Genomic DNA, 26,606 nt, shown 5'->3' on the forward strand with positions numbered 1-26,606 from the left:
CCCAAAGGCCCTCCAACCCCCTACCTTTCATTCAGTTCTTATTCTGTTTAACCCCTGTAATGAAAACCCCAATTCTCCCATTAAATCTTTTTGTCATCCCCCCCACTCCAACTAGATACCCTACACTGGTCACAGTCTCTCTCGACCTCCCACACTGGTCCTCCAGTGTGTTTTCTGGCTACTTGAAATAGCCAGGCATAAGAGCATCCCTGTTGGGTTTCTGTACAGAATTCAACCCTTCACCTCTCTAAACACACAGCCTTGTAAATATCAAGATCATAACATCATAATGTGTCTGGTCTTCAAAGGGCTTCTTCTTTTTACAGAAAAAAACATCTATTTAATCAGAATTTTTAAAATTGTCTCTCCCATCTGATTGGTTGATCTTGCTTTTTGTTTCAATCTTGATAGGTTTAGAAGAACAAAGAACATAGTAAATAAAACTAGCTTCAAGTAAAATTGACAAGATTAAGTTTCCAGTGGGTGAAGCAAATGTTGAAAGTTCCAAGGTTTCACTTCCTTCCTCACTGTGGGGTTTACTCAAGCAATGTAACTTCTCTGTGATGTTTAGTTGAGTTAATTTACTAGGGTGAGGAAACCCCTGGTGCTGAACTGGGGAGAAATAGAAGAATATTAGAGGGACTACAGGGATAGAAAGCATGCTGTTTGAAGGAGACATGCCTGAGACAGAGTAACAGTTTGAAATCCTGTTGAACTGGTGTTGAGAAATGTTGCAAATGAGGCTTCTCCTTAAAAACGGTTGGGGTCAAGGTCATAGTACGAAGGTGGGAACCCATGATGGAATAGGTAAACACACACCTGTTAGGAGATTAGGAGTAAGCAGAAGGAATGAGATTTTCTTGTGAAACCAGAGAAAGAGGAGGGAGCCAGCAGATGAGACTTTATTGAAGGGAATTGAAAGAAAAACAGGTCAGGAGAAGAAGAGAGAGAAGTTTACATTAGCTATATAAGGGAGACCATACTGCTGGGAAATTGGAAATGGATAGGAACCTTATATTTTGCCAAGGACAAAAGATTTCCTAACGAATAGTATGTTGGCAATCATCTTACTGCACAGTGATTGAGTTGGAAATTTTCCTTTAGTTGTGTTGCCATAATCTTACCAGACAATAGCGGCTGCTCTCATTGGAGAGAAGCAACTGGTGGTGATTTAACCTGAGGGCCATCACACCTCAGGCAAGGGAAGAGGTTGAGAAGGTGAGTCCTTCATGGTAACCTCAAACCAGTGACAGGATTTGAACCTACACTGTTGACATCACACTGGTCTATAAACCAACAATCCAGCCAACTGAGCTAACCCGATTCCCTGAGTTGGAAATAGGTCAATAATGAAAGAGTGATTTGGAAGCATCATGTGACAGACAGAAAGAGCTGTGATCCCAAAAGCTAGTGGATCATATCTAACATTGCAATCCTGCCACATCCAATGTAGATTGTGGTGGGCAATTAAATAACACATTGAAGGAGGAAATTCCACAAATATCCTGATTCTCAATGATGGGGGAGCCCAGTATATCAGTGCAACAAACAAGGCATAAGTATTCACAGCCATATTCATTGCCATATTCAGCCACAGGTGGTGAGTGGATGGTCTCAACCTCCTCCTGAGGTCAGAAGTACAGATCCCAGTCTTCGACCAATTCAGTTCACTCTACTTGGTGTCAAGAAACACCTGCTGAATACTGCAAAGGCTATGAACTCTACCAACATTCCAGCAACAGTACTCAACACCTGTACTACAGAATTAGTTGGACTCTTAGTCAAGCTTTTCCACTATAGCTGCAACACCAACCTCTACATAGCAATATGGAAAACTGCTCAGGTATTCCCTGTCCACAAAAAAGCAGGACAAACCCAACCCAGTCCATTATCACCCCATCCACCTACTCTTGATTGGAAGGGGTCCATAGATTTTCTCATAGCTCACTGAAAAGATCTTTTCCTAAAAGAAATTAGACAGACAGAATTGATAGATATTGTCCCCACAACTGGTATCTCTGCCTCACTTGAATTATTCCTCTGCTGTCCTGAATGAGGTTAGCTTACTGATTACAGACAAAGAATGGAATCTTGGAGTCATGTTAATGAACAATAAACAATCACCACAAATAGCAAGTTAAAAAGAACCTTTTCAATCTGACCACAAGAATTCAGAATAAGTCTGTTACAAGAACTTGTATCACCCTCTTATTTTCTTGGAGTGGGGTTTTCAAACAAAACTATAAACATTGGGGCAGGATGGTGGTTTAGTGGTTAGCACTGTTGCCTTGATAGCACCAGGGACCTGGGTTCAATTCCAGCCTCAAGTGACTATGTGGAGTTTGCACATTCACACCATGTTTGCATGGGTTTCCATCCACAGTACAAAGATGTGCAGTTGGCGGAATGGCTGCGCTAAATTGCCCATACTGTCCAGGGATGTGCAGGCGAGGTGGATTAGGCCTGGGAACTACAGGTAAAGGGTCTGGGTGGGGTCCTCTTCAAAGGGTTGGTGTGAACTCAATAGGTCAAATGACTTGCTGTCATGCTGTAGGGACTCTATGTTTATAGAATGATTATGTTCACAGTGCTACATACAAAAGTGCACTTAAAGAAGTGCAGTCCTGAGCAGGATTCATACCCATGAAACAAGAATATTCAAATTTTCTTATGAAGAATCACCCCATTTGTAAGTTAATTTATAATTGAGTATGTTTGTGAAGTTGTAACCAGTGCCCTCACAATAGACATATAAATGGCTTGGTCAAATTACAGAAAAAGTTTCCTCTGATTCATTTTGTTAAAACCTCTAACTACCTCATGTTTAATACAAAATGTGAAAAAAAGAGTTATGTGTTGAAACATGAGGATTCAGAAACAGAAATTAAATCTGATTTGCTACACATCAGGATCATTTCCCTCTTCTTGACATGGGATATTAATGATGTTAGTTTTGGGGATAATTATACAACATTTATATTTTATTTCCAGTTGAACTACTTACTGTGGATGCTTGAAAGTCATTAAACAGTCACTAAATTTTCCCATCATACTCCACACCTTAATACATTTATCCTTGCTTCCACTGATCAAATGCCATTGATCAAAAGTCATACACGTGATTGAGTTTATATGACCAGTCAGAACCTGAATAATCCAAAATGAATATTTATCAATTGAAAGAAAGTTGTGTGACCATGCCAACCTTGCAAGATAGGAGAGAATGAATTTAAACACTCAGGGTTGTACATTGCACAATGAATAAAGTAGAATGTTTAGCCCCTTGCTCCACCTAACATCTATCATATTCTGGATAAACCTTTTTGTTCTTTCATTCTGAATTTCTTTGCATTTGAGAATACCCCCCACCCCCAATTAAGGAAGATGTTCCAATTTCCTACTTAAAAGAATGTGCCAGACTGCCAGCAGTGATACAAATATAAAATGCTGCAAAATACTCAATGGGTCAGGCAGAATCTGTGGATACAAAAGCAGAGTTCTTGGGCAGAATTTTACCAGCACTTTGGTAACAGGCCAGGAGGTGGAAGGGCTAAAAAAGCTGGTAGTGGAGAAGAGGGGTGCCACAATGTCATTTTGCTGGTAGATATCCTACCCACCCGGAGATGTACTACCCTCCAGGAATCCAACTGAGCCACTCGAGTAGCCAATTAAGGACCCCTTGTCTCCTCAAACAACGAGCCTTTTTGCCGGTATCAGAGCATGGTGGGGATAATTTGTTGGAATTTTTTTTAAAAATTCAATTTGTGGGATGTGGGTGTCGCTGGCTGGCCAGCATTTATTGTCCATCCCTAGTTGCCCTTGAGAAGGTGGTGGTGAGCAGCCACCTGCTGTGGGTTGACCCACAATGCCATTAGGGAAGGAATTCCAGGATTTTGACCCAGCGACAGTGAAGGAACGCTGATACATTTCCACATCAGGATGGTGGTGGCTTGAATGGTACTTGAGGGTGGTGGTGTTCCCATATCTTCTGACCTTGTCCTTCTAGATGAAAATGGTCATGGGTTTGGAAGGTGCTGTCTGAGGATCTTTGGTCAAATTACAGAAAAAGTTTCCTCTGATTCATTTTGTTAAAACCTCTAACTACCTCATGTTTAATACAAAATGTGAAAAAAAGAGTTATGTGTCTGCAGCGCATCTTGTAGATAATGCACACTGCTTCTAATGAGCATCAGTGGTGGAGGGAGTGGATGCTTGTGGATGTAATGCCAATCAAGTTGGCTGATTTGTCCTGGATGGTTCCAAGCTTCTTGCATGTTCTTGGGGCTACAATCAGGCAGGTGGGGAGTATTCTATCACACTCCTGACTTGTGCCTTGTCGATGATGGATAAGCTTGGGGGGGGGGTCAGGAGGTGAGTTATTTTCCACGGTATTCCAAGCCTCTGACCTGCTCTTATAGCCACAGTGTTTATGTATTGAGTCCAGTTGAGTTTCTAGTCAATGATAGCCCCTAGGACACTGCTATTGGGGCTTCAGTAATGGTAACCTAATTGAATGTCAAGGGACAATAGGTAGATTCTCTCTTATTGGTGATAGTCAAAGCTTGGCATTTGTGTGGCACGGTGATTTATATGGACTTCAGTAAGGCATTTTACAAAGTTCCTCATGGGAGATTGGATGGCAAGGTTAGATCTCCTGGAATACAGAGAGAACCAGCCATTTGGATACAGAATTAGCTCAAAGGTGGAAGACAGAGAGTGGTGGTGGAGGGTTGCTTTTCAGACTGGAGGCCTGTGACCAGTGGAGTGCCACAAGGATCAGTGCTGGGTCTAACATTTATAGAAATGATTTGAATATGAACATAGGAAGTATAGTTAGTAAGTTTGCGGATGACACCAAAATTGCAGGTACAGTGGGCAGCGAAGAAGGTTACCTCCGATTACAATGGGATCTTGGTCAGATGGGCTAAGGGATGGCAAATAGAATTTAACTTAAATAAATGCGACATGCTGCATTTTGCAAAAGTAAATCAGAGCAGGACTTATACACTTAATGGTAAGGTCCTGGGGAGTGTTGCTGAACAAAGAGACCTTGGAGTGCAGGTTCATAGTTCCTTGAAAGTACAGTCGCAGGTAGATAGGTTAATGAAGAAGGCATTTGGTATGCTTTCCTTTATTGGTCAGAGTACAGGCATTGGGAAGTCATGTTGTGGCTGTACAGGACATTGGTTAGGCCATTTTTGGTACATTGCGTGCAAGTCTGGTCTCCTTTCTATCAGAAGGATGTTGTGAAACTTGAAAGGGTTTACAAGGATATTGCCAAGGTTGGAGGTTTTGAGCCATAGGGAGAGGCTGAATAGGCTGGGATTATTTTCCCTGGAGCATTGGAGGCTGAGAGGTGACTTTATAGAGGTTTATAAAATCATGAAGGGTATGGATAGAGTAAATAGATAAAGTCCCCTGGGATGGGGGAGTTCAGAACTAGAGGGCATAGGTTTAGGGTGAGAGGGGAACAATATAAAAGGGATCTAAGGGGCAACGGTTACACGCAGAGGGTGGTGCGTGTATGGAATGAGCTGCCAGAGGAAGTGGTGGATGCTAGTACAGGTGTGACATTTAAAAGGCATCTGGATGGGTATATGAATAAGAAGGGTTTAGAAGGCTATGGGCCAAGTGCTGACCAATGGGACAAGATTAGGTTAGGATATTGGGTCAGTGTGGATAAGTTGGAGTGAAGAGTCTGTTTCTGCGCTGTACACCTCTATGACTCTATGATTCTATGACTCTATGAATGTTACTTGCCACTTGTCAGCCCAAGCCTGGATTTTGTCCAGATCTTATTGCATTTGGACATGGACTGTTTCAGTGACTGAGGAGTTGTGAAAGGGGGCAGGGTGCTGAATATTGGTCGATCATCAGTGAACATCCCCAATTCTAACCTGTGATGGAGGGAAAGACATTGATGAAACAGCTGAAGATGGTTGGGCCTCGGGCACTACCCTGAATAACTCCTGCAGAGATGTCCTGGAGCTGAGATAACTGACCTCCAACAATCATGACAACTTTTGTATGTTTCAGATATGACTCTAATCACTGGAGAGTTTGCCTCTGATACCCATTGATTCCAGTTTTGCTAGGGTTCTTTGATGCCACACGGTCAAATCACTGAGCAGGTTTTTGCTGAGTAGCTGCTGCTTCATAGCTCTGTTGACAATACCTTGTATCACTTTACTGATGATCGATAGTAGATTGATGGGCTGTTGATTGGCCGGGTTGGATTTGTCCTGCTTTTTATGTATAGGATATACTTGGGCAATTTTCGACATTGTCAGCTAGATGCCAGTGTTGCAACTATACTGGAACAGCTTGGCTGGAGGAGAGGCAAATTCTGGAGCACAAATCTTCAGTACTATTGCCAGAATGTTGTCATTGCATCCAGCTGTTTCTTAATATCACGTGGAGTGAATCAAATCGACTGAAGACTGGTATGTATAATGCTGGGAACCATTGGAGAAGGCTGAGATGGATCATCCACTCAGCACTTCTGGCTGACGATTGCTGCAAAAGCTTCAACCTTATCTTTTGCACTGATGTACTGGGCTCTTTCATCATTGAAGATGGGGATATTTGTGGAGCCTCCTCCTCTAGCGAGTTGTTTAATTGTCCAACAGTATTCACAACTGGATATGGCAGGACTGCTGAACTTGGGGCTGCTGATCCATTGGTTGTGGGATTGCTTAGCTCTATGTATCACCTGCTGCTTATGCAGCTTGGCATACAAGTAATCCTGTTTGGTGGCTACACCAACTTGCCACCTCATCTACAGATTTGCCTGGTGCTGCTCCTGGCAGGCCCTCCTGCACTCTCCATTGAACCAGGGTTGATCCCTTGGCTTGTTGGTTATGGTTGAGTGAGGGGATATGCCAGGCCTTGAGGTTACAGATTGTGCTGTAATACAATTCAGCTGCTGATGATGGCCCACAGTGCTTCATTGATACCGAGTCTTGGGTTGCTAGATTTGTTTGAAGTTTGTTCCAGTTAGCACAGTGATAGTGCCACACAACATGATGGAGGTTATTCTCAATGTGAAGGCAGGACTTTGTCTCAAGGGAGGGTGGTACATGGTAATCAGCAGGAGGTTTCCTTAACTATGTTTTAACCTGAAGTCATGAGACTTCATGGGGTCCGGAATCAATGTTGAAAATTCCCAGAGCAAGCCCCTCCCAACTGTACATGACAGTGCCGCCATCTCTGCTGGGTCTATCCTGCCAGTAAGACAGGATATATCCCGAGATGGTGGCATCTGAGACATTGACTGTAAGGTATGATTCAGTGAATATGACTATGTCAAGCTGTTGCTTGTCTAGCTGAAAATGTGTTGCTGGAAAAGCGCAGCAGGTCAGGCAGGATCCAAGGAACAGGAGAATCAACATTTCGGGCATAAGCCCTTCTTCAGGAAACACTTGTCTAGTCTGTGTGACAGCTGTCCCAATATTGGCACATGTCTCCAGATGTTAGTGAGGACCATTTTGCAGGGTCAACAGGGTTGATTCTGTCGTTGTCTTTTCCAGGGCCCGGGTGATGCCCAGTGATCTGTCTGAATGAGGTAGGACCGTTGTTGGTCTCTGCAAAGTGTGTCCTATGATACATTGATGGCATGTGAATGACCTATTGACAAGGAAGTCGACAGTGTTTACTCTGTTCTGCCAGCTGTTAAGCCCAGTTGCAGAAACAGAATCAGCCTATAAAAGGGTACTAATTTTGGTTATTTTCCATCAATTCCATACAAATAAAGTACCAGCTGGGCTATAACTTCTCCCACCAGCCCCCGTTGAATGATGATTGGAAAAGCACAGCAGGCCAGGCATCGTCCAAAGAGCATGAGAATCAGCATTTTGGGCATCAGCAGTCCTCACTTTCTCCTGAATGATGATTGGTATCTCAACTGGATGTGGAGTTTGGTGGCACTATGTAGCAGCTCAGAGCCACAAGCTCCATGAGAATGCCTGCTTGGTGCCATTTGCTTATCCCACATATGTTGTTGAGGTACTCTGGGCAGGTTTTGTGGCTAAATCCCGACAATTTGACTTTACCCCAGTGGCCAATCCATTTGCTGACCAAAGCCATTGCTTAAATTGCCAATTGCTTGTAAAATCACACTTTGAGGGTCTTGCAGGTTTTAGTATAGTGAGATGGCACTATACTTTTGCATTGACTAGGATAAGTTCATTGTTTGGCAGGAATGTTTTTCTAAGCAAAGAATTTGCTGTATACCTACTCTGGGTGAAGTTATGGAGTTTATAACCCTTAAGGAATTGGGGCTCATGTGCCGCAGTGATAGTGTCACCACCTCTGAGCCAGAAGCTTAGGTTAAAGTCCCACATGCTCCAGAAGTATGTAACAACTTCTCTGAACAAGTTGATTGGAATATATTTATAGCCATTATGGATAGATAAGTACATAGGAATGTGCCATGTTTCATAGTTAATCCTTGTTTTTCCTTGCTTAAGGCAGATCAGGATGAGTATAAGTTGATCTCAATTCCTATGACTTTCCCAGTACCAGGTACAGCCTGTGCATTAATCCTTCTTTCCTTATCGCCCACAAGGATCATCCTTTCTCACTATGAAGTGTAGGAGATCGAAGCAGAAAAGGAACTGGGTGATAACAATGAAGGTATATTTAGTAATTTCACATTATTCTGCACTGAATACCTTAACTAATGAAGGAGGTTTGATGTTCCACACGTGGATTACTCCTTTCTCATTGCCGCTCACCACATATGTTGCATTGATAGCCACTGATAGAATTGATTTGTCTTGCTTGAAGGTATGAAAACAGGTTCCTTTCTGAAGGTCCCACACTGACGGTAAAGCAAAAAAAAAGGCACGTTATGAAGTACTGGTGCAAATCTTTACCAACTCCCCAACAAGCAAGACATCCATTTGAAAATGGTTTACACTGAACAGGATTTAAGATTGATTGGGACTGCCATAGAGAGTGTGTGACATTCTCAAATTCTTATTTGTGTATCATTGATAATATAGCTAATAAAGACAATATGCAAATGATTGATATTGAAAAGATCATGCACTACATAAGAGAATTTAATATGAAACATTATGCATTTGATTAACTAAATACAGTCTTGTAGAGAAAAGTAAATATTAATATCAAGGTACATTTTGAATTAAATCATAATTGTGTGCAATGGGAAAACCATAACTGATCTTTCAAAGATAAACTTTAATTTGTCAGGTTATTTATTCATGAAAAGTAGCCAGCTCGATCAAAATCCAGAAATCCAGCATCACCTGTTAAAGCTCCATTTCATGATGTGTGATGAATGAGCAGCAAGAGGAAAGATTTAATGGAATTCCTGCTGGCATTAGATTTATTATGCACCAAAGATGCTGTCAAGCAAGTTAATCCACATAATCTCAGTGATACAAAAATGATCACTTGTTTTTCAGTGAGTCACTGAGCGACACAAGATGTGATGCAGTCAGTTTGAAGATGACAAAATGAAATATTTTTGCTACATTTGAGAGTTAGAAGTTCAATGAGTGATTAATTTTACATGCTGGTTAAGTGAAGCTAATGTGATAAATAAACATATAACTAGCCTCAGAGCTAGGGAAGCTAGAGGAGCGCAATATTCATGAGAATCATAGAATCACAGAATTCCTCCAGTGTGTAAACAGGCCCTTCGACCCAAAAGGTCCATACTAACCCTCCGAAAAGTAACCCACCCAGAGCCATTCCCCTTCCCTGTATTTACCCCCGACTAATGCACCTAGCCTACACATCCCTGAACACCATGGACAATTTAGCATTGCCAATTTCTTCTCAAAGAATGAGAAGCCTATAAAATTCTAATAGGATTAGACAGGGTAAATGCAGGAAGGGTGTTCCCACTGACCAAGGAGTCCAGAACCTGGGAGGGTCACAGTCTAAGGATAAGGGGTAGGCCATTTAGGACTGAGCTGAGGAAATATTTCTTCACCCAGAGAATGGTGAGCCTGTGGAACTCTCTGCCACAGAAATCTATTGAGGCCAAAACATTTAATGCTGTCAAGAGGGAGTTAGTTAAAGTTCTTAGGGCTAAAGGGTAAGGATCAATAGGTATGAGGAGAAAACAAGAACAGGGTACTGAATTGAACGATCAATCATGATTTTATTAAATGGCACAGCAGACTTGAAAAGGCCTAATACTGCGACTACGTTCTAGGTTTCTATGAAATAATATAAGAGGTGCATTTTAAGCTATAAAGTCTGGGCATATCTATTAATGCTATTGAAATGTAAACCATCCCACCTTCCTCATAATTTTAAGCATCCAGTATACATAGTAGTACCAAGTTAAATATCAAACAACAGCAGGCTATAGTTCAATAGGTTTATTTGGAAACACTAGCTTTCAGCTTCCAAATAAACCTGTTGGACTATAGCCTAGTGTTATGTGATTTTTAATTTTGTCCACCCCAGTCCAACACCGGCACCTCCAAGTCATGATATTACCAATGAAGTTAAATATGGAAACATGTTGTAAAGGCCTGATGCATGAGGTATAAATCATGATGTCCCAGGATGACCAACTGAGGAGGTAAGTTCTGAGGTGGTGGGAATGCAGAGAGATGACAGCTCCCCAAGCCAGCTCATTCCTTGGCTATAAAGCAGCAAAGACCTACCAAGGAAAAAGGGATTGAGGAGGTGACTCCCAGGCACTCAAACATCACAATCCCTGAAGAGGAAAACAGCAAGCTGAAATTCTCTCACATTCATCTCTGGTGCACTCTAAGGCAAGCATGAGGTTGCTCCATTGTAGACAAGAACATCGCAGTTCTCCTTTGCAAAGGCAGCCACCAAATTCATCTCAGGTCATCAAAGACAAACACACAGGTTGGACCTCAGCAGCCATTGGTATAAGGGATGTAACGCCTTATGTTGCTGTCCTGGATCCACCCTCCCTGATGTTGTCATGGGTCCCGGTCAGCCATGGGATGCACCTTTGTGGGTTTCTTGCTGGCTTGATGATACAGCCCCCTAATGCTTTGATTCCCTCTTCTCCTGCATCATTATTCCACTGTTCATGCCTCCAAGAATACTTTGCGTTCTCTGAAGGCTCCCCCTTCACTGGCTACTTCCCATATCCAGCTTTGACAACATTTTAACTCTGTCCTTCCTTTTCCTTCCCTTCCCTACTGAGGTCTTCCCCGTTGTTGCTGGCAGAAGAGCCTCCCTGACACTGCCTCGCACACCTTACCTTTCCTTCCATGTGGATCACACAGATGGCCACTGAAAAGTGACTGGCCTTCCCCAGTCAAGGATTGCAATCTAGCATCCACAGCCCAGTGGCAAAAAAATTCCAAAGATTCTACCTCTTAGTGGAGAATGTTTTCTCCTACTCAATCCTAAATGCCAATCCCTCCAACCTAAGACTGTGATCTTGTGGTGTGTGTGTATTTCCCAGCCTCTTCGCTTTTGCCCTGTCATGCCATCTCAGAGTCTTACATGCTCCAAGGAGGTTGCCTAACATTCTTCTAAATGCACACAGTATAGGCCCGTTTGATTCAATCTCTCATCATGGATTCCTTCCAGGAATTAATCTATAGAACATTAGACAACTAAAGGCATTAGATGCAGTTCTTTATTGGAGCTCAGGAAGGTAATGTTTGTTTCAGGAAAACCTGCAGGAAATAATTTTACTCCAACCTGACCACTCGGAGTCTGATAGGCTTGTTTGCAATACTGGTTTAATATCCTATCCAGTTTTACTCATTCAATTTAGGAACCCTGGTTGGTATGGACAAGTTGGGCCGCAGGACCTGTTTCCTTGCTGTATACCTCCATGACTCCATTAAAAATGTGTAAACAGAGTGTGATAGGGAGTTGACTAGAAAACTGAGATTCCACCTGATTGTCTCGTCTAGTGGTAACATGCAAGATTCCTATTCTTAAGACCTGAGTTTGATTCCTGAGTGGTGCAGGGACTAACAATTTTGGGTTGGTTAGCTCAGTTAGCTGGACAGCTGGATTATAATGCAGAGTGATACTAACAGCACAGGTTCAATTCCCACATTGGCTGAGGTTACCATGAAGATCTTTCCCTTCACCTGAGGATTGGCAACCTTCAGTTTAAACCACCACCAGTCATCTCTGTCTAATGAGAGAGCAGCCCCATGGTCTCACAGGACTATGACGACTTTACCTTACCTTATTAGCTTAAAATTACGCTCACAATTTGTCTAACCTTTAGCATGACAGTCCGTTGATCCTGATACAAGCATGTTCTCATGTAGGCTAAGACAGGTAATAAATCCTGTGTGGCCCCGGTACATGGTCACACACGTTGCAGTCTTCAGATTCCACTTTCTAAAAGTGAGCGATTTGTAAAACAAAGGTAGATTTCTTTTATAGAAACATAAGCACATTTTGAGCAAAGTTAAAAAAAGTTAAAAAGGAAACATTTTAACTCCCACCTGATAGTAAGGTCATAGCTTCCACTAAGGAGAAAACCTTGCTCTTCACAAAGAATCACTGCCTTGATGGCTCCAGCATGTCCACTCAATGAACGGGGTACATCTTTGGAATGGTTGATATCCAAGAATCTTATCCTTCTGTCTCCAGAGGCTATAGCTATCCATTGTCCACCATCATAGTGAATGACCCTGGAAACGTCCGTACTGAGCAATGAAAGACAGGATATTGTTGAAAATTGCCTGTCACTCTGTTCTTTATTTCTGTTTTTGACATCATTTTCTCTTATTTTCTTCAGCCTATGGGTGTTTGCCATTTCATGTAAGCCATTATTCAATCGGGATTAGTTGAATTGACTCTTTGGACTTTTTTCTTTTAATTCCTCTTCTTGGTCTGTATGGGTATGATCTTTACAGAGGATCCAAATTTCACAAATTAATGCAGATTAAAAAATGGGCAATCTGACTACTAAAGGGAGCAGCAACACCACTGAGCTCAAGTAAATGTTGGTGGAAAACCTGCATCTTTAACACAGCAAGGCATAAGAAAGAGGAACACAAACAAAACAGGAAGAAAGTGATTAAAATTAAGTAAGACAAAGAAAACACACAGTGATGAAAAGATTCAACAACAAGAAAGGAATTTCTGGGGCTTTTTGGGGAAGGAAGAGGAGGCAGAAAGGTTGGCACAGTAGCAGTGGAGCGGGTAGGTCCCACTGCCATGCCATTTTGCCAACAGGACTGACATATGAGGAGAGATTTAGTTGGTTAGGATTGTACTTACTGGAGTTTAGAAGAACAAAGGAACAACTCATTGGACCCTATTAAGTTGTAATAGGACGAGACCGGTTAGACACAGGAAGGAAGTTCCTGATGATGGGGGAGTCCAGAACCAATGATCATGGTTTAAGGATAAGGAGTAAACCTTTTAGGACTGAGATAAGGAGAAATGTCTTCACCCAGAGAGTAGTGAGCATGAGGAATTCACTACCATAGAAAGTGGTTAAGGTCAAAATGTCATGTTTTCAAGAAGGAGGTAGAATACGGTTTTTGTGGCTAAAAGGATCAAGCGATATGAGGGGAGGACAGAATTAGGGTATTGAGCTCAATGATCAGCCATGATCAAATTGAATAACAGAGCAGGCTCAAGGCCTACCCCTGCTCTTATTTTCTATGTTCCTACGTCCTGTTAACACACAGCACCAATTCAAACCATCTTTCCCCCAGCACAAACAACCAAACATTTCCACCATCTTAAATAAAAACAGAAAGAACTGCAGATGCTGTAAGTCAGAGACAAAATTAGAAATTATTGGAAAAGCTCAGCAGGTCTGGCAGCATCTGTGGAGAGAATCAGAGTTAACGTTCCAGGTCAAGTAACTCTTCCTTAGAACTAATGGTAGCTCGGAAAATATCAGTTTATATGCAGAAGATAGGGTGGAGGAGGGGGTAAAGAGTAAATGATAGGTGGGGATTATGTGAAATGCAGGTAAAGTACTGCTTCATCTGGAAGGGCCCAAAAAAACCTCCCACATGAAGCAGTGCTTTACCTGAACTTCATACAACCTGGTCTACTCCATTCCCTGCTCACAAAGTGGTCTCCTCTACATTGGGGAAATGAAGCGTAGCCTGGGTGACCGCTTCACAGAACACTTGCATTCTGTTCACAACAAAGACCCTGAACTTCCAGTTGCCCGTCACTTTTACATATCATTCTGTTCCCTGGCCAACATCTCTGTCTCAGTGTTGCTTCAGTGCTCTCGCGAAGCTCAGTACAAGCTGGAAGAACAACACCTCGTTTTCTGCCTGAAGACCCTGCAGCCTTCTGGACTCAATATCGAGTTCAATAACTTCAGGGCCTGAGCTCTCCCATGTCCTTACCCCTATCCCCACAACCAGGCCTTGTTATCATATGGTCTGCTATTACACAATACCCATTGTTAGCCACTAACTGTCCTTACTAATAGCTATTCACCCTCCTAGCCAGATCGTTATTCATTCCTTTGTCCAACTGATCTTCTCTTGTTTTGGGCTCTATCCCCATCTGTCATTTACTCCTTACTCCCTCCCCCTACACTATATAAACCAACATTTTCCTAGCTACCATCAGTTCTGAGAAAGGATCACTCGACCCAAAACGTTAACTATGATTCTCTCCACGGGTGCTGCCAGACCTGCTGAGCTTTTCAAGAAATTTCAACATTTATCTCTCCTTCCTCCATCTTCAATGCCACTGAATGTAAATATGACTTTAATTTTTAATTGCAACTATGCAAAGTTACCCAAATAATCACAAACAAAATGAAAGCATTAATGATAAATGTAGATATTGTTCAATTACATACAATTGTTTGATGACTATTATATTGTATGGACCACAGTAGACGTTTCTCTCCTCCATTTGCACAATGTCAGTATGGATGCCAATGTATGATGCTGCCAATCCAATCTAAAATTAAACACATCAGCGCAGTTAACGTTATATCAAAGTATCCAGTTACACTCAGTTCCTCTAAATAATGTGATAAACTTGAAACATCTCATGTTTCTGTTGATGCATCACATTAAGCCTATATAGTTATCAGGAGTAATTGTCTGATGTTTGCTGGCTTATGCCCGAAATGTCGATTCTCCTGCTCCCTGGATGCTGCCTGACCTGCTGCACTTTTCCAGCAACACATTTTTCAGCTCCTCCCTGATGGAAACAGTTATTGATCAATGACAGCGACAACTTGTATTTATATGGCACCTTTAGTGTAGACACCCATTGGAGCATTATTGAACAAATAATGCCAAAACAACAATAACAAAAATGAGGTGTATTTATATGATAAGTCCCAAAATGCTTCACAGTATAAAACAAAGTATGACACCAAGACACAAATGGAGACATTTGATAAGGTTCCCCATGGTAGACTACTGCAAAAAATATGGAGGTATGGCATTGAGGGTGAGTTGGAGGTTTGGATTAGGAATTGGCTGGCTGGAAGAAGACAGAGGGTAGTAGTTGATGGTAAAGGTTCATCTTGGAGTGCAGTTACTAGCGGTGTTCCGCAAGGATCTGTTTTGGGACCATTGCTGTTTGTCATTTTTATAAATGACCTGGAGGAGGGTCTAGAAGGTTGGGTGAGCAAGTTTGCGAATGATACGAAAGTCGGTGGAGTTGTTGACAGTGAGGAAGGATGTGTCAGGTTACAGCGGGATATAGATAAGTTGCAGTGCTGGGCAGAAAGGTGGCAAATGGAGTTCAATGTAGGTAAGTGTGAGGTGATTCACTTTGGTAAGTGTAACAAAAAGACAGGGTACTGGGCTAATGGTCGGATACTTGGTAGTGTGGATGAGCAGAGGGATCTTGGTGTCCATGTACACAGATCTCTGAAAGTTGCCACCCAGGTAAATAGTGCGGTGAAGAAGGCATATGGCATACTGGCTTTTATTGGTAGAGGAATTGAGTTCCGGAGCCCTGAGGTCATGTTGCAGTTGTATAAGACTCTGGTGCTGCCGCATCTGGAGTATTGTGTGCAGTTTGGTTGCCATACTATAGGAAGGATGTGGAGGCACCGGAACGGGTGCAGAGGAGGTTTACCAGGATGTTGGATGATATGGTAGGAAGATCGTATGAGGAAAGGCTGAGGCACTTGGGGCTGTTTTCATTGGAGAAAAGAAGGTTTAGGGGTGACTTGATAGAGGTGTACAATATGATTAGGGGTTTAGATAGGGTTGACCATGAGAACCCTATGGAGTCAGCTATTACGAGGGGGCATTGCTTTAAATTAAGGGGTGGTAGGTATAGGACAGATGTTAGGGGTAGATTCTTTACTCAACGAGTCGTGAGTTCATGGAATGCCCTGCCAGTAGCAGTGGTGGACTCTCCCTCTTTATGGGCATTTAAACGGGCATTGGATAGGCATATGGAGGATAGTGGGCTAGTGTAGGTTAGTGGGCTTGGATCGGCGCAACATCGAGGGCCAAAGGGCCTGTACTGCGCTGTATTCTTCTATGTTTCTATGAGACACAAGGCCACAAATGATGGTCAAACACATAGATTTGAAGAAAATATTAAAGAGTGAAATTAATGGGAAGAAAGGCGGAGATAGGGAGGGACTTCCAGAGTTTGGGATTAAGATAACTGAAGGCAGTGCCACCAATAGTTTAGTGGTCATCAATGATGGAGGAAATGCACAAAAAGCCACAATGAGGAGAATGCAAACATCTTGCTGGGTTGTGGGGTTGGGTAGGATTACAGAGATAGGGAGGGACAAGACCAGAGAGGGGATTTGCCCACTCTTTTGCAACCACCCTCCCTGAAATCTACCTCCCAACTACACACCAATGCATCGGGCAAGGATGTTGGATGCTGACTTCTTTATCTTCCGCTGTTGGAAACGGTATTGAGGCGAGCTAGATTGACTCATGAAATAGTGCACACTCCCTCATGCTTACAGCAGGCATATCAGGTATGAATGCAATTTTTATGTTACATGACGTGACAATAAAACTGCTGTGTGATGTGTACAAAAGCAGATTTCACCTTCTCTAGGCTGACAACTGTGCTCTTTATCTCACATTGGTATTGATCACCTATCATCTGCTTGGAGGATAGAGCAGCCTCACTTGTGTTTTTCATGATCACTCCGTTCTCCAAAAGAAGAAATTGGTTCTCTGCCTCTTACTGAGCAGCCTGCAGTACTGGACACAATACACAAAGTGTGGCCTGGACCTAAATTCTATAGGTAAAAGGCTTTTGCCCGAAACGTCGATTTTGCCTGTCCTCGGATTTTGCCTGTCCTCGGATGCTGCCTGAATTGCTGTGCTCTTCCAGCACCACTAATCCTAAATTCTATGTGCATTGAACTGTTCCATAAGGAAAGAATGTGTAAGTGTGGTGGTCTAATTTTTTTCAACTTCATATTCCAACAATATTTATCGAATAATAACAATGCCTTTTTTTTCTTTCCTTGTCCAGGACTTCACATTTATCAGGACTAAATATTATCTGCAATCAATTTGATTGCTTACAGCCAACATGGACAGCCTACTATGTGGGAAACAGTTATTTCACTCGGGATCAGTCCATTAACAGGGTGGCTCATCATTCATTTAAGTATGATCAGTGGGTTCTCATAGGATGTATCTGGTTTGGAAGCAAGGGCAGGAGGCTATGGTAGATGAAGTGACAGAGCGAGAGAGAGAGGGCACCTCCAACACTTTCCAAGTTAAAATTGCAAAATGGTGTCTGCAGCCTGGTTCCTCTTGTGTGGGGTTGAGGGCTAGGAGGTTGGCAGTTGGCAGGTGAGGGCTGGATTCACAGGGTAGTCCATGGCTTCAGGTGCTGCTGTCTCCAGGCCTCTAGGCCTGCAAGGAATACTGGAACCACCCCAGTCTGACACCAAAAGGTCAATCTCTGGTAAGTTAAGCTGATCCATGCTACTTGGAGACCAACAGAGAAATCCAGTTGACCTCAAACAACTGGCTTTAAGTGGCCCTTAACAAGCTCAAACAGCTACCCAATATTTAAAGGGTTAGCCCCACCAGACCTCTTTTCTGAAAAATTGGTCTGGAATCCCAAATGCTCCCCGCACATTCTCAGCCACATAGGACCCATCAATCTTTCACCATAATGTAACCATTAACTCCCCTCAGATTCAACTTTGATCAGATTGCAAATTTGATCCATTGAATTCAGGTTCTTAACATAAATAAGAAATGGTCAGATACCCAATGGTGAACTCTGGGTCACACCACTAACTTCTCGCTTGACATTGAACAAGTGAAGTTTATTCCTGGCAAATTCCACTTTTAACTGCCTTAGCCCTACAGTCTGCACATCCTTCCCTAAACCCTTCAGCTTTGCCCCCTCCGTTACCCTCAGTGACACTTTCTTTAGCCCGCCTCTTCAGCCTGATATTTAGTTATACCCACTTTATCACCTTTTTTGACTCCATGCCCATTTTTATCTTAAAATAATTCTGTGGAGTACCTTTTCTGTGTTCAAGGTGATATATAAATGCAAGCAATTGCTGTTTTAACAAAAGCCAAATGGATCTGTAATCGCCTGCCTTTGAGGTGATATATAAGTTCAAGAAAATGTTGTTGCAATAAAATCTAAATTGGTTTGTAATCACTGAACTTTAAGGTGCTATATAGTTGCAATTCATTTATGATAATGAAGACTAAGTGTGTCTGAAATCACCTGCCTGCTTTTTTGGATAATCTACGATCAACTTACACTTTTCTTGTGTTTACTGATTCTGTCAAAATGATTATTTATGCTGTAAAAATCACTGTTTCTTTCCAAATAAGTAAGGCTAAATTCCATTCATCCTCAGAGACTTCAGACTGCTTAAGCTTGTTTCAAATTCTATTTTAATGCCAAATGCTGTCTGGCAACTCGCTGCAGCTAATCTATGAATAGCATCGAAAGAAATCTGGAGCAGATTAAACTGCCAAAAACATTTTTATTTTATTTGTATTTTCTTTCGTTGTTCTCCCTGTTTCTCTGTAATACTTTTAAGGCCTTTGACACGATGGAGGGTGGGAACAAATACTAAAAGAATCACAGTCCACATCACTGTCTGAATCCAGCAGTAAGCTATTGCAATGACCTACCACTAGATGGTAAACTAACTACAGAATTTAGAATAACAGATGTTTAAGATGTTGTATACAATCACACATTAAAGGAACAGCACTGTAATAAGTCAGCCAATATGCCAGTTTCAACTTAAAATCTGGTTGTAGCACTTGGAGTCTTGAAATAAAATGTGGATGATGAAAAGGCATATAAAAATGTGCCATAATTTTAAAATAAATTCAACTGTAATTTTTTTCAAATTTTGTGTTTGTTACTTGGCTAATGAGTTGCCGTTTCAAGAGATTTAAAGTATGTGGTCACAGTTCTTTCACTGCATTCAAATTGACAATGTTTGGATAAATTGGGGTTGCAAAAGATAACTCCCTTCAGCAAAGTTTGTTTGGGAACATGGTCAGCATGGACTAGTTGGACCGAAGGGTCTGTTACCAGGCTGTATGATTCTATGACTCTAAGTAACTAATGGCATAGGGAATCATTCACCTACACATGTTTCATATAAGTAGCAGTGAAAAATGAGTGTATCTAGCTAGCAAATCATTTCAAACAAATTTTACATGTTCAATGATGTTGCTACAATTTGACAGAATATTTCTGTGAATTAACAACTGTGAGCATTCAGACTTTAAGCATAATTACTATACTGATAGAATAGGAATTGTTCTTTTACAATAATGTTTGTACAGAAGATGGTATCAAGTGAGTGATCTATCTATCTATAAACACTCCATAATTTTGGTTTAGGAAGAATGGCTGCAGGTAGCAGTAATACATTTGGGATATGGTGTTGCTGAATATCTGCTTGATTTAATTACTTTAATATTCCAGATTATATATTAGCCTACCTATTAGTAAAACATAAGTGTATTCAAATATTAGCTACCATCATTTTCTGAATAAAATCCATTGTGTTTTTCAAGCAAATTGTGAATGATCTTCAAAAGAAACTTATTTGCTCTGTCTTCATATCCCACCATTTTTATTTATTTTATTAAGACAAATATTATTAAACAACTTATTTCCTAACTTAATTCTTGCTACCCACCTTTATTAACGCTCAAAGCACTCCACAAGTAATACATAAATTTCATTCTTTACAATACAGATATTTTTAATCAGCCTGTTCAGAAACTTGAATGACACACTTCTTGAATCTATGGGACTTGAACCCAGGCCTTTAGGCTCAAAGGTAGGGATACAACTCACTTACTACAGTCTATTATTTAGGTAAATACATGTCATGATCGCCATACGTTTCTGCAAAAATCTGTACCTTTTTCTTCAAATTTTGTGTTGGTATGGTGAATCCCTTCTCATCTATTCTTGGTACTGGAATTTGACAGATCTTTGCATACACTGTGTTAATATTGTGAGGAGCTGTAGCCTGTTATAAACAAATATACAATGAGGAAAACAGCAATTGCTTTATAATTTATTAATTTCTCAAGTTATTCCTTACTAAAACAAAATATGCCATATTAACAGACAATTCTGGAAATAATCAGCACCTGAACAGATTGTTGTCTAAGATAAAAATAAAACTTATTAAGAGGAGTCTGTTCCCGAAGCATTTATTTATCTTCAATATAGTCAGGTAATAGTGGTCTTGCTGTGTACTTAAAATCTTTTCCACTTTTAGCTTACATGTTAATCTTTCTTTTTTGCTTTATCTCTAATTTGTTGTTAGTTTTTGTTTAGCCCTACATCAGAATTGAAAATGAGCTGCAGCCATATATTTGTTAATGGTATTTTGTAGCCAAACACTGGGAGGGGTGGTGGTACAAGTTCAGGGCATTCACTCCCTGGTCTTTTCACTCACTGTATGAGAACCTACATAGTCATTAATCAGTGTCTACTCCTGTCAGCCCAGCCAAGACAAGAAGCTTGCAGCTGAGAAGTTGAGCACTGCCCACATCTCAACATATTGTGTCACTGCATTACTGACCTAATTTATATCTTGTATATATCAACTAAGATTTCCATTACAATCAAAACACATAACTAGTTGTAGCATATTAATTAACGACCCTAACTTTAATTTTTGAAGACTATCATCATTTTAAATAACCTGCTTAGATTAGATTCCCTACAGTGTGGAAACAGGCCCTTCAGCCCAACAAGTCCACACTGACCCGCCGAAGAGCAACCCACCCAGACTCATTCCCCTACATTTACCCCTTCACCTTACATACAGGCAACTTAGCATGGCCAATTCACCTAACCAGCACATCTTTGGACTGTGGGAGGAAACCCGAAGCACTCAGAGGGAACCCACGCAGACAAGGGGAGAATGTGCAAACTCCACACAGACAGTTGCCTGGTGCAAGAATTGAACCCAGGCCTCTGGCACTGTGAGGCAGCAGTGCTAGCCACTGTGCTGCTGTGCCAACCAAATGATGACTCATCTTTGAAATCATTTTCAGATCAGCGATTCACTGGTTTTGTATATAAGAATTTAACCTATTCAATAAGCAGATCATTTGAAAAGGGTTACAATGATGTAAATGAATTCAAATTGGCTTTACCTAGCTATAAAAGGAAATAAAAAATACAAGAGCTAACAGAATTGATATCAAAACTACACTGAATTCAAATATAACAACACAAAAAGAGAATGTTTCACCAAATTGTTCTGGAGCAGAAGGAGGCCATTTGGCCCATCTTGCCTGCAATAGTTCTCTGAATGTGGATTGCCACTTACTGCTGTTCTCCTGTCTGTCCCCTGACTATGCACATTATTGCTATTTAAATCTTCTTAAATATCAGTTTTGTAATGGAAAATAATTGCATCGCTCCCTATGCATTTGGTGCATATTAATTATAATGAAATGATACCAGACTGTCCCACATTTCTATCCTTCCAAAAAAAAACTTTTTTAACAAGTGTGATTTAAATAAATGGTATTTTTGCTGACTTGGTAATTTAATCAATTTGTTTGAATCAAGGGGAGTATTTTTCTTTTATTTTTCTTAATTTATTCATTCTGCTGAAAGCTTACCTGTACGAAGGTGGAGATTACCTACTAACTGAATTGCTTCTCCATTCTCCAAATCTAAACAGTATTAAATGTGTTAACAAAAGTACAAAAATTTATGGTTCCAAAGACAAATTACTTGTAGTTACTTGTCATCATTTCATTCAAAACAATATCTAGCAAGAGTGAAAACAGCAGTGGCTTCAGAATTTAGAAAGGTACTGAATTCACAAAGCCTTACTTTCAAAAGTCTGCATTCCTTTCTAGCTAGCTATTTCTCCTAGATTAATTTATCTGCTTTAAATATCAGAAAAGGAAAATTTGGTGCCTCTAGTGATAAGGTTTTGGCTTTGAATGATATCTTGGTTGGATTTTCCACTTAGCAGTTTTATAGTCCCAGTGCTGGATTTAACTGACACATTTGCTTCTAATCTGGGTGTCAATTGGACCAGAGTTTGCAGTTTCCAATGTACAATCATTAATTCCAATTGAGTAATGGCATTTTCACTGTAACAAAAAGACACAAGGGAGGGTTATGTAATTAAAGACTGCAGTCATGTGTGACAGTCTCAATAAGACTCTAGGCCTGTCTATTTTTCACTCTTTTTAGCCTCTTCCCCATAATTCAAATGTATACTACAGTGATTTCCATCTCTTTTCAATCTGTGATATATTGTTATATTATTCCAACATGATTTAGGAACTAAGTATTCATGTCAGTGTACACTTAAGGAGCCAGAGTGCCATACTGCTCACTATTGCGCAACAGTCAGGGCTCCAAGCACTAATGTATGGTGCTCCTAGCACATGATGTGGTCTGAGACACGTTCGGAATTCCATTTAAATTTGAAATTTCAAACTTCTGGAAACCACAAGTCATCACATTGTGGCTGCAGGTTTCTACAAATAAATCCCAAACTTTATAAGAAAAATAGATGCTCATTAGATGGAGGGGGAGATCAAGCCAATTGGCGCCAAAGGGACAGAGAGAAACATGGACTAAATGACTGCAACTGCAATGCCTTCACAGCTCCAACTCAGGACAAATTGGGAGGTCAATGATCTCGAGAGGCATTTGAGCAGTTTGAACAAAAGTGCAAATTTGTATTCAGCAGTTTTTGAAAAGGCATGAATGAAAAGAAAAGGGTCAGCTCCATCCTACTGTGGGCAGGAGAGAAGCGTTAAGATTTGTTTAGCTAGGAGATAAATGAGGATGGAAGCAAAAAAACTCACACTAGAGTTTTGAGAAATTCAGCATCCAACTCCAGTCAAAGTTAAATCACCAGATCCACTGATATAGACTTCAAAGCTTGGAATTAAGTGCGCCTAACGACAATTTTTCAACAAGTTTGTGAAATTAAGCTAACACGTGTCAATTCAAATGGGTGAAAGGCTGGTCAGTTACCTCATTTGGGTCTCTGCACATGTTAATGTCAGTAGAGCACTGGCAGGACAGGGCACGGCAGGCTCACAATATCACAGGATCATGAGCAGACAAATGAAATTGCTGACTGCCTCAACGTCAAGCTTTCAGTCAAGTGAGTGAAAGGTAGAACAGTTGGTGCAGCCAAAAAGCAATGAGGGAATGTGCAGCATGATGAGAAAGATATGTAAGAGCTTTGGATGGCCACATGAGTTTGTACACAAAAGAACATGTCCTACATATGAAGCAAAGTTACAGAATTTTGGCAAGTCCAATGATTGGGGAAGGATGTGCTGAACAACAAAGGAAATGGTGAAAAGAAGGTTACCAGCATGGCAAATGGGAAAGAAAGGAAATATAAAGGGGCATACGCTGGTAAATGATAATGATGAGTCTGACAGTATAATAGACACAGGATGTACATAACTCCATGAAATGACTGGACTTAAACCTCAGAGAAAAGAAATACCTGATTAGTTAAAGGGTGTGAAATTAACCAACATCCATAAGTCTAAAGCTGAAGCTTCTTACCACAGACCACAGAGCAACAACATCTCACTCAGATTTTAACCCTAAGATCTTTCCTGAAAATGAAGAAGAAATTGGGTACCTAAAGGAAGTTGCTCTGAAACTGAGCGAAATCATGCTGGTGGCTTATGGTGAAACAGGGATTGAACAGTTTGGAACAACCCAGAGGGAAATAGAAATGACAAACCATGAACTGCATATTCTATATCTCTGAAATAGATGGTGCTGCATTCCTGAGATTGAACAGTAGTGAAATTCTCAACAAATATGCTGCCAGAAACAGATTGACGACATGAAGTTTGATGAGGAACCATCACCGTTGACAACATTTAACAAACCCTTTTGCTTGTAGAAATTTAAATATTGGGGCGGCACAGTGGCTCAGTGGTTAGCACTGAGCACTGCTGCCTCACAGCACCAGGGTACCAGGTTCAATTCCAGCCTCGGGCGACTCTCTGTGTGGAGTTTGCACATCCTCCCTGTGTCTGCGTGGGTTTCCTCCGATGTGCAGGTCTGGTGATTTGGCCATGTTAGGTGCAATAGTCAGAGAGTCTGGGTGGGTTACTCTTCGGAGGGTCAGTGTGGACGGTTGGGCCCAAGGGCCTGTTTCCACACTGTAGGGAATCTAATCTAATTGGCTTTAAAGTGAGCCAAGGTAAGTTCCAGGAGAAGGAATACAAGACATACCAAGAATGAAAAGGGGCAGTCAGTATAGTCGATGATAGACTCATGGAGTATTATAGCAAGGAAAGAGGCCCTTCAGCCCATTCCTTTAATCCCATTTCCAAGCACTTGGTTCATCACTTTGTATATTGTGGCATTTTAAGTGTTCGTTGAAATACTCCTTAAAGGTTGTCATGTTTCCTGCCTTCACCATTCTTTCTGGCAGAGAGTTCTAAATACCCACCACCCTCTGGTTAAAGAAAATTCAACTTAAAACACTCTAAAACTCCTGGCCATTACCTTAATCATTGCCCCCAAGTAACTGGCCATTCTACTTAGGAGAAAAGATTCTTCCTATGACCCTATCTGTGCCCCTCTTCATTTTAATAATTCAAAGGCTTGAGTTCAGGACGTATTAACAGCAGCCGCGTGAAATGATCAAACAATTTGTCAGCAGGTGCTAACATCAAAGTATAGAATGCGCCTTCAGCAAAGCTACCTTAGCTGAAAAGGTTGTGAAACTGGTCATTCACTCATGAAACATTTTAGAAAAGTACATCTGGACAAAGTAAAAAAAAAATGCATTGACACACTACTAGAAGGACACAAGTTCAAACTAATTGTAGCAGCCAGTAGCATCTGCAAGGAGCAATGCCAAATGAGCTTTTGAAGTTCCATCCATGACACACAAGTATGTCAAGGAAGTCTAAGAGGTATGAATCCCATAGATTGTAAAATCAAAGCCTCCAGGTTGCAAAAGTAATCTCATATGTTTTGGTCACAGCCAATCAGAGCAAATTTAGCAAGTTACATCAGATGATAACCAGCTGCAACAGCTCAAGGAGGTCATCATCAGCAGGTGATGAACACATACAACAGGTCCCTGAAACATTATTTTATTTCTTGTCATTCAGACATGAGCCAATATGCTCCGAGAATGTATTAGTCAAAGGCAAACAAATCCTAATTCCGCAAGCTATATGTCAAGACATGTTAGACTTTATATGTACAGGTGATGTGGGTACAGTGAAATTCAAAGTGAATGGTACATGAATCCATATATTGGCCTGGCATTAACAAGAAAATCAATCAGGTTGTGTGAAACACCAATTCCATCAACATCAACAATCAAGAGGCCTGTTCTTTCCACACAGCATTTGTTCTGAGCCGTGGCATATGATTGTAACTGACACATTCCTTATCCACAAACACAACTATATTCTGGTGACTGACTATTTAATTAAATTTTCTTTTACACATTAAGTTATAAATACCCACCAGTGCAACGGCATTGATTGCTTGTCATATTCTGTATGTTCAGCGTGCCTCAACAATTTGTGTCCAATAATGGTCTGCAGTACACTCCCTTCCTAGATGTGCAGTAAATGGAGTACTTGACATAATCTCTCCTCACTAGCCCCAATCTCATTGTCTTGCAGAGCATGTTGCTTGAACGGTAAAGTCTATGATAGTGAAGTGCATTTTTAGATAGCTACATTAAATCAACATTATCCTCCTTTAGGCAATGATTTACCCTCATTGGCAGCTGTCGTGTTTGGGGGAGAGATCCATACAGTTCTTCCCTTCCACAGCCAAATAAGCACAGAGTATTGTTGGAAAGAATGGGGAAATTTGGATAAAAAGATCATGCAGACAATTATCCTCAATTTAAGTCCAGATAAAGAATACAACTTCAAGACTTCCATACAAAGACATTGTGGAAAGATACTACATCCTGTATCCAGCCTTTGTCCTATGACATCTTAATGACTAATGGTCAGGTGCTTTTAAGAAGTGTATGGCATATCCACACTACAATTCATCAATTACCCACCATAGCTGTTGAAAACAAGGACATTGAAGATATCATACTAGACAGCATCCATGACCAATAACACACATCTATCCATGATGACAGATTGCAAACGGCAGAGTGAAGCTACATTGCCAAGTCATGATCAATGCAAAAGTACTAGATCTGGTCTTAT

The 26,606-nt window shown here is 41.0% G+C and overlaps 1 protein-coding gene across 1 annotated transcript in view; it reads right to left on the minus strand.

Moving 5' to 3' along the window:
• Window positions 1-26,606, minus strand: part of fbxw10 (F-box and WD repeat domain containing 10) — a 64,795-nt gene that overhangs the window by 11,719 nt on the left and 26,470 nt on the right. The window contains 6 exon segments of the mRNA XM_043715223.2: window positions 3,005-3,147; window positions 8,673-8,821; window positions 12,212-12,333; window positions 12,441-12,644; window positions 14,783-14,886; window positions 20,303-20,413. Of these exon segments, the coding sequence (XP_043571158.2) occupies window positions 3,005-3,147; window positions 8,673-8,821; window positions 12,212-12,333; window positions 12,441-12,644; window positions 14,783-14,886; window positions 20,303-20,413 (833 nt within the window).

This window comes from Chiloscyllium plagiosum, unplaced genomic scaffold (genome assembly GCF_037043375.1).
Source record: "Chiloscyllium plagiosum isolate Xiang-an unplaced genomic scaffold, Cpla_swu_hap1 HiC_scaffold_25, whole genome shotgun sequence".
NCBI classification, from domain to species: Eukaryota; Metazoa; Chordata; class Chondrichthyes; order Orectolobiformes; family Hemiscylliidae; genus Chiloscyllium; species Chiloscyllium plagiosum.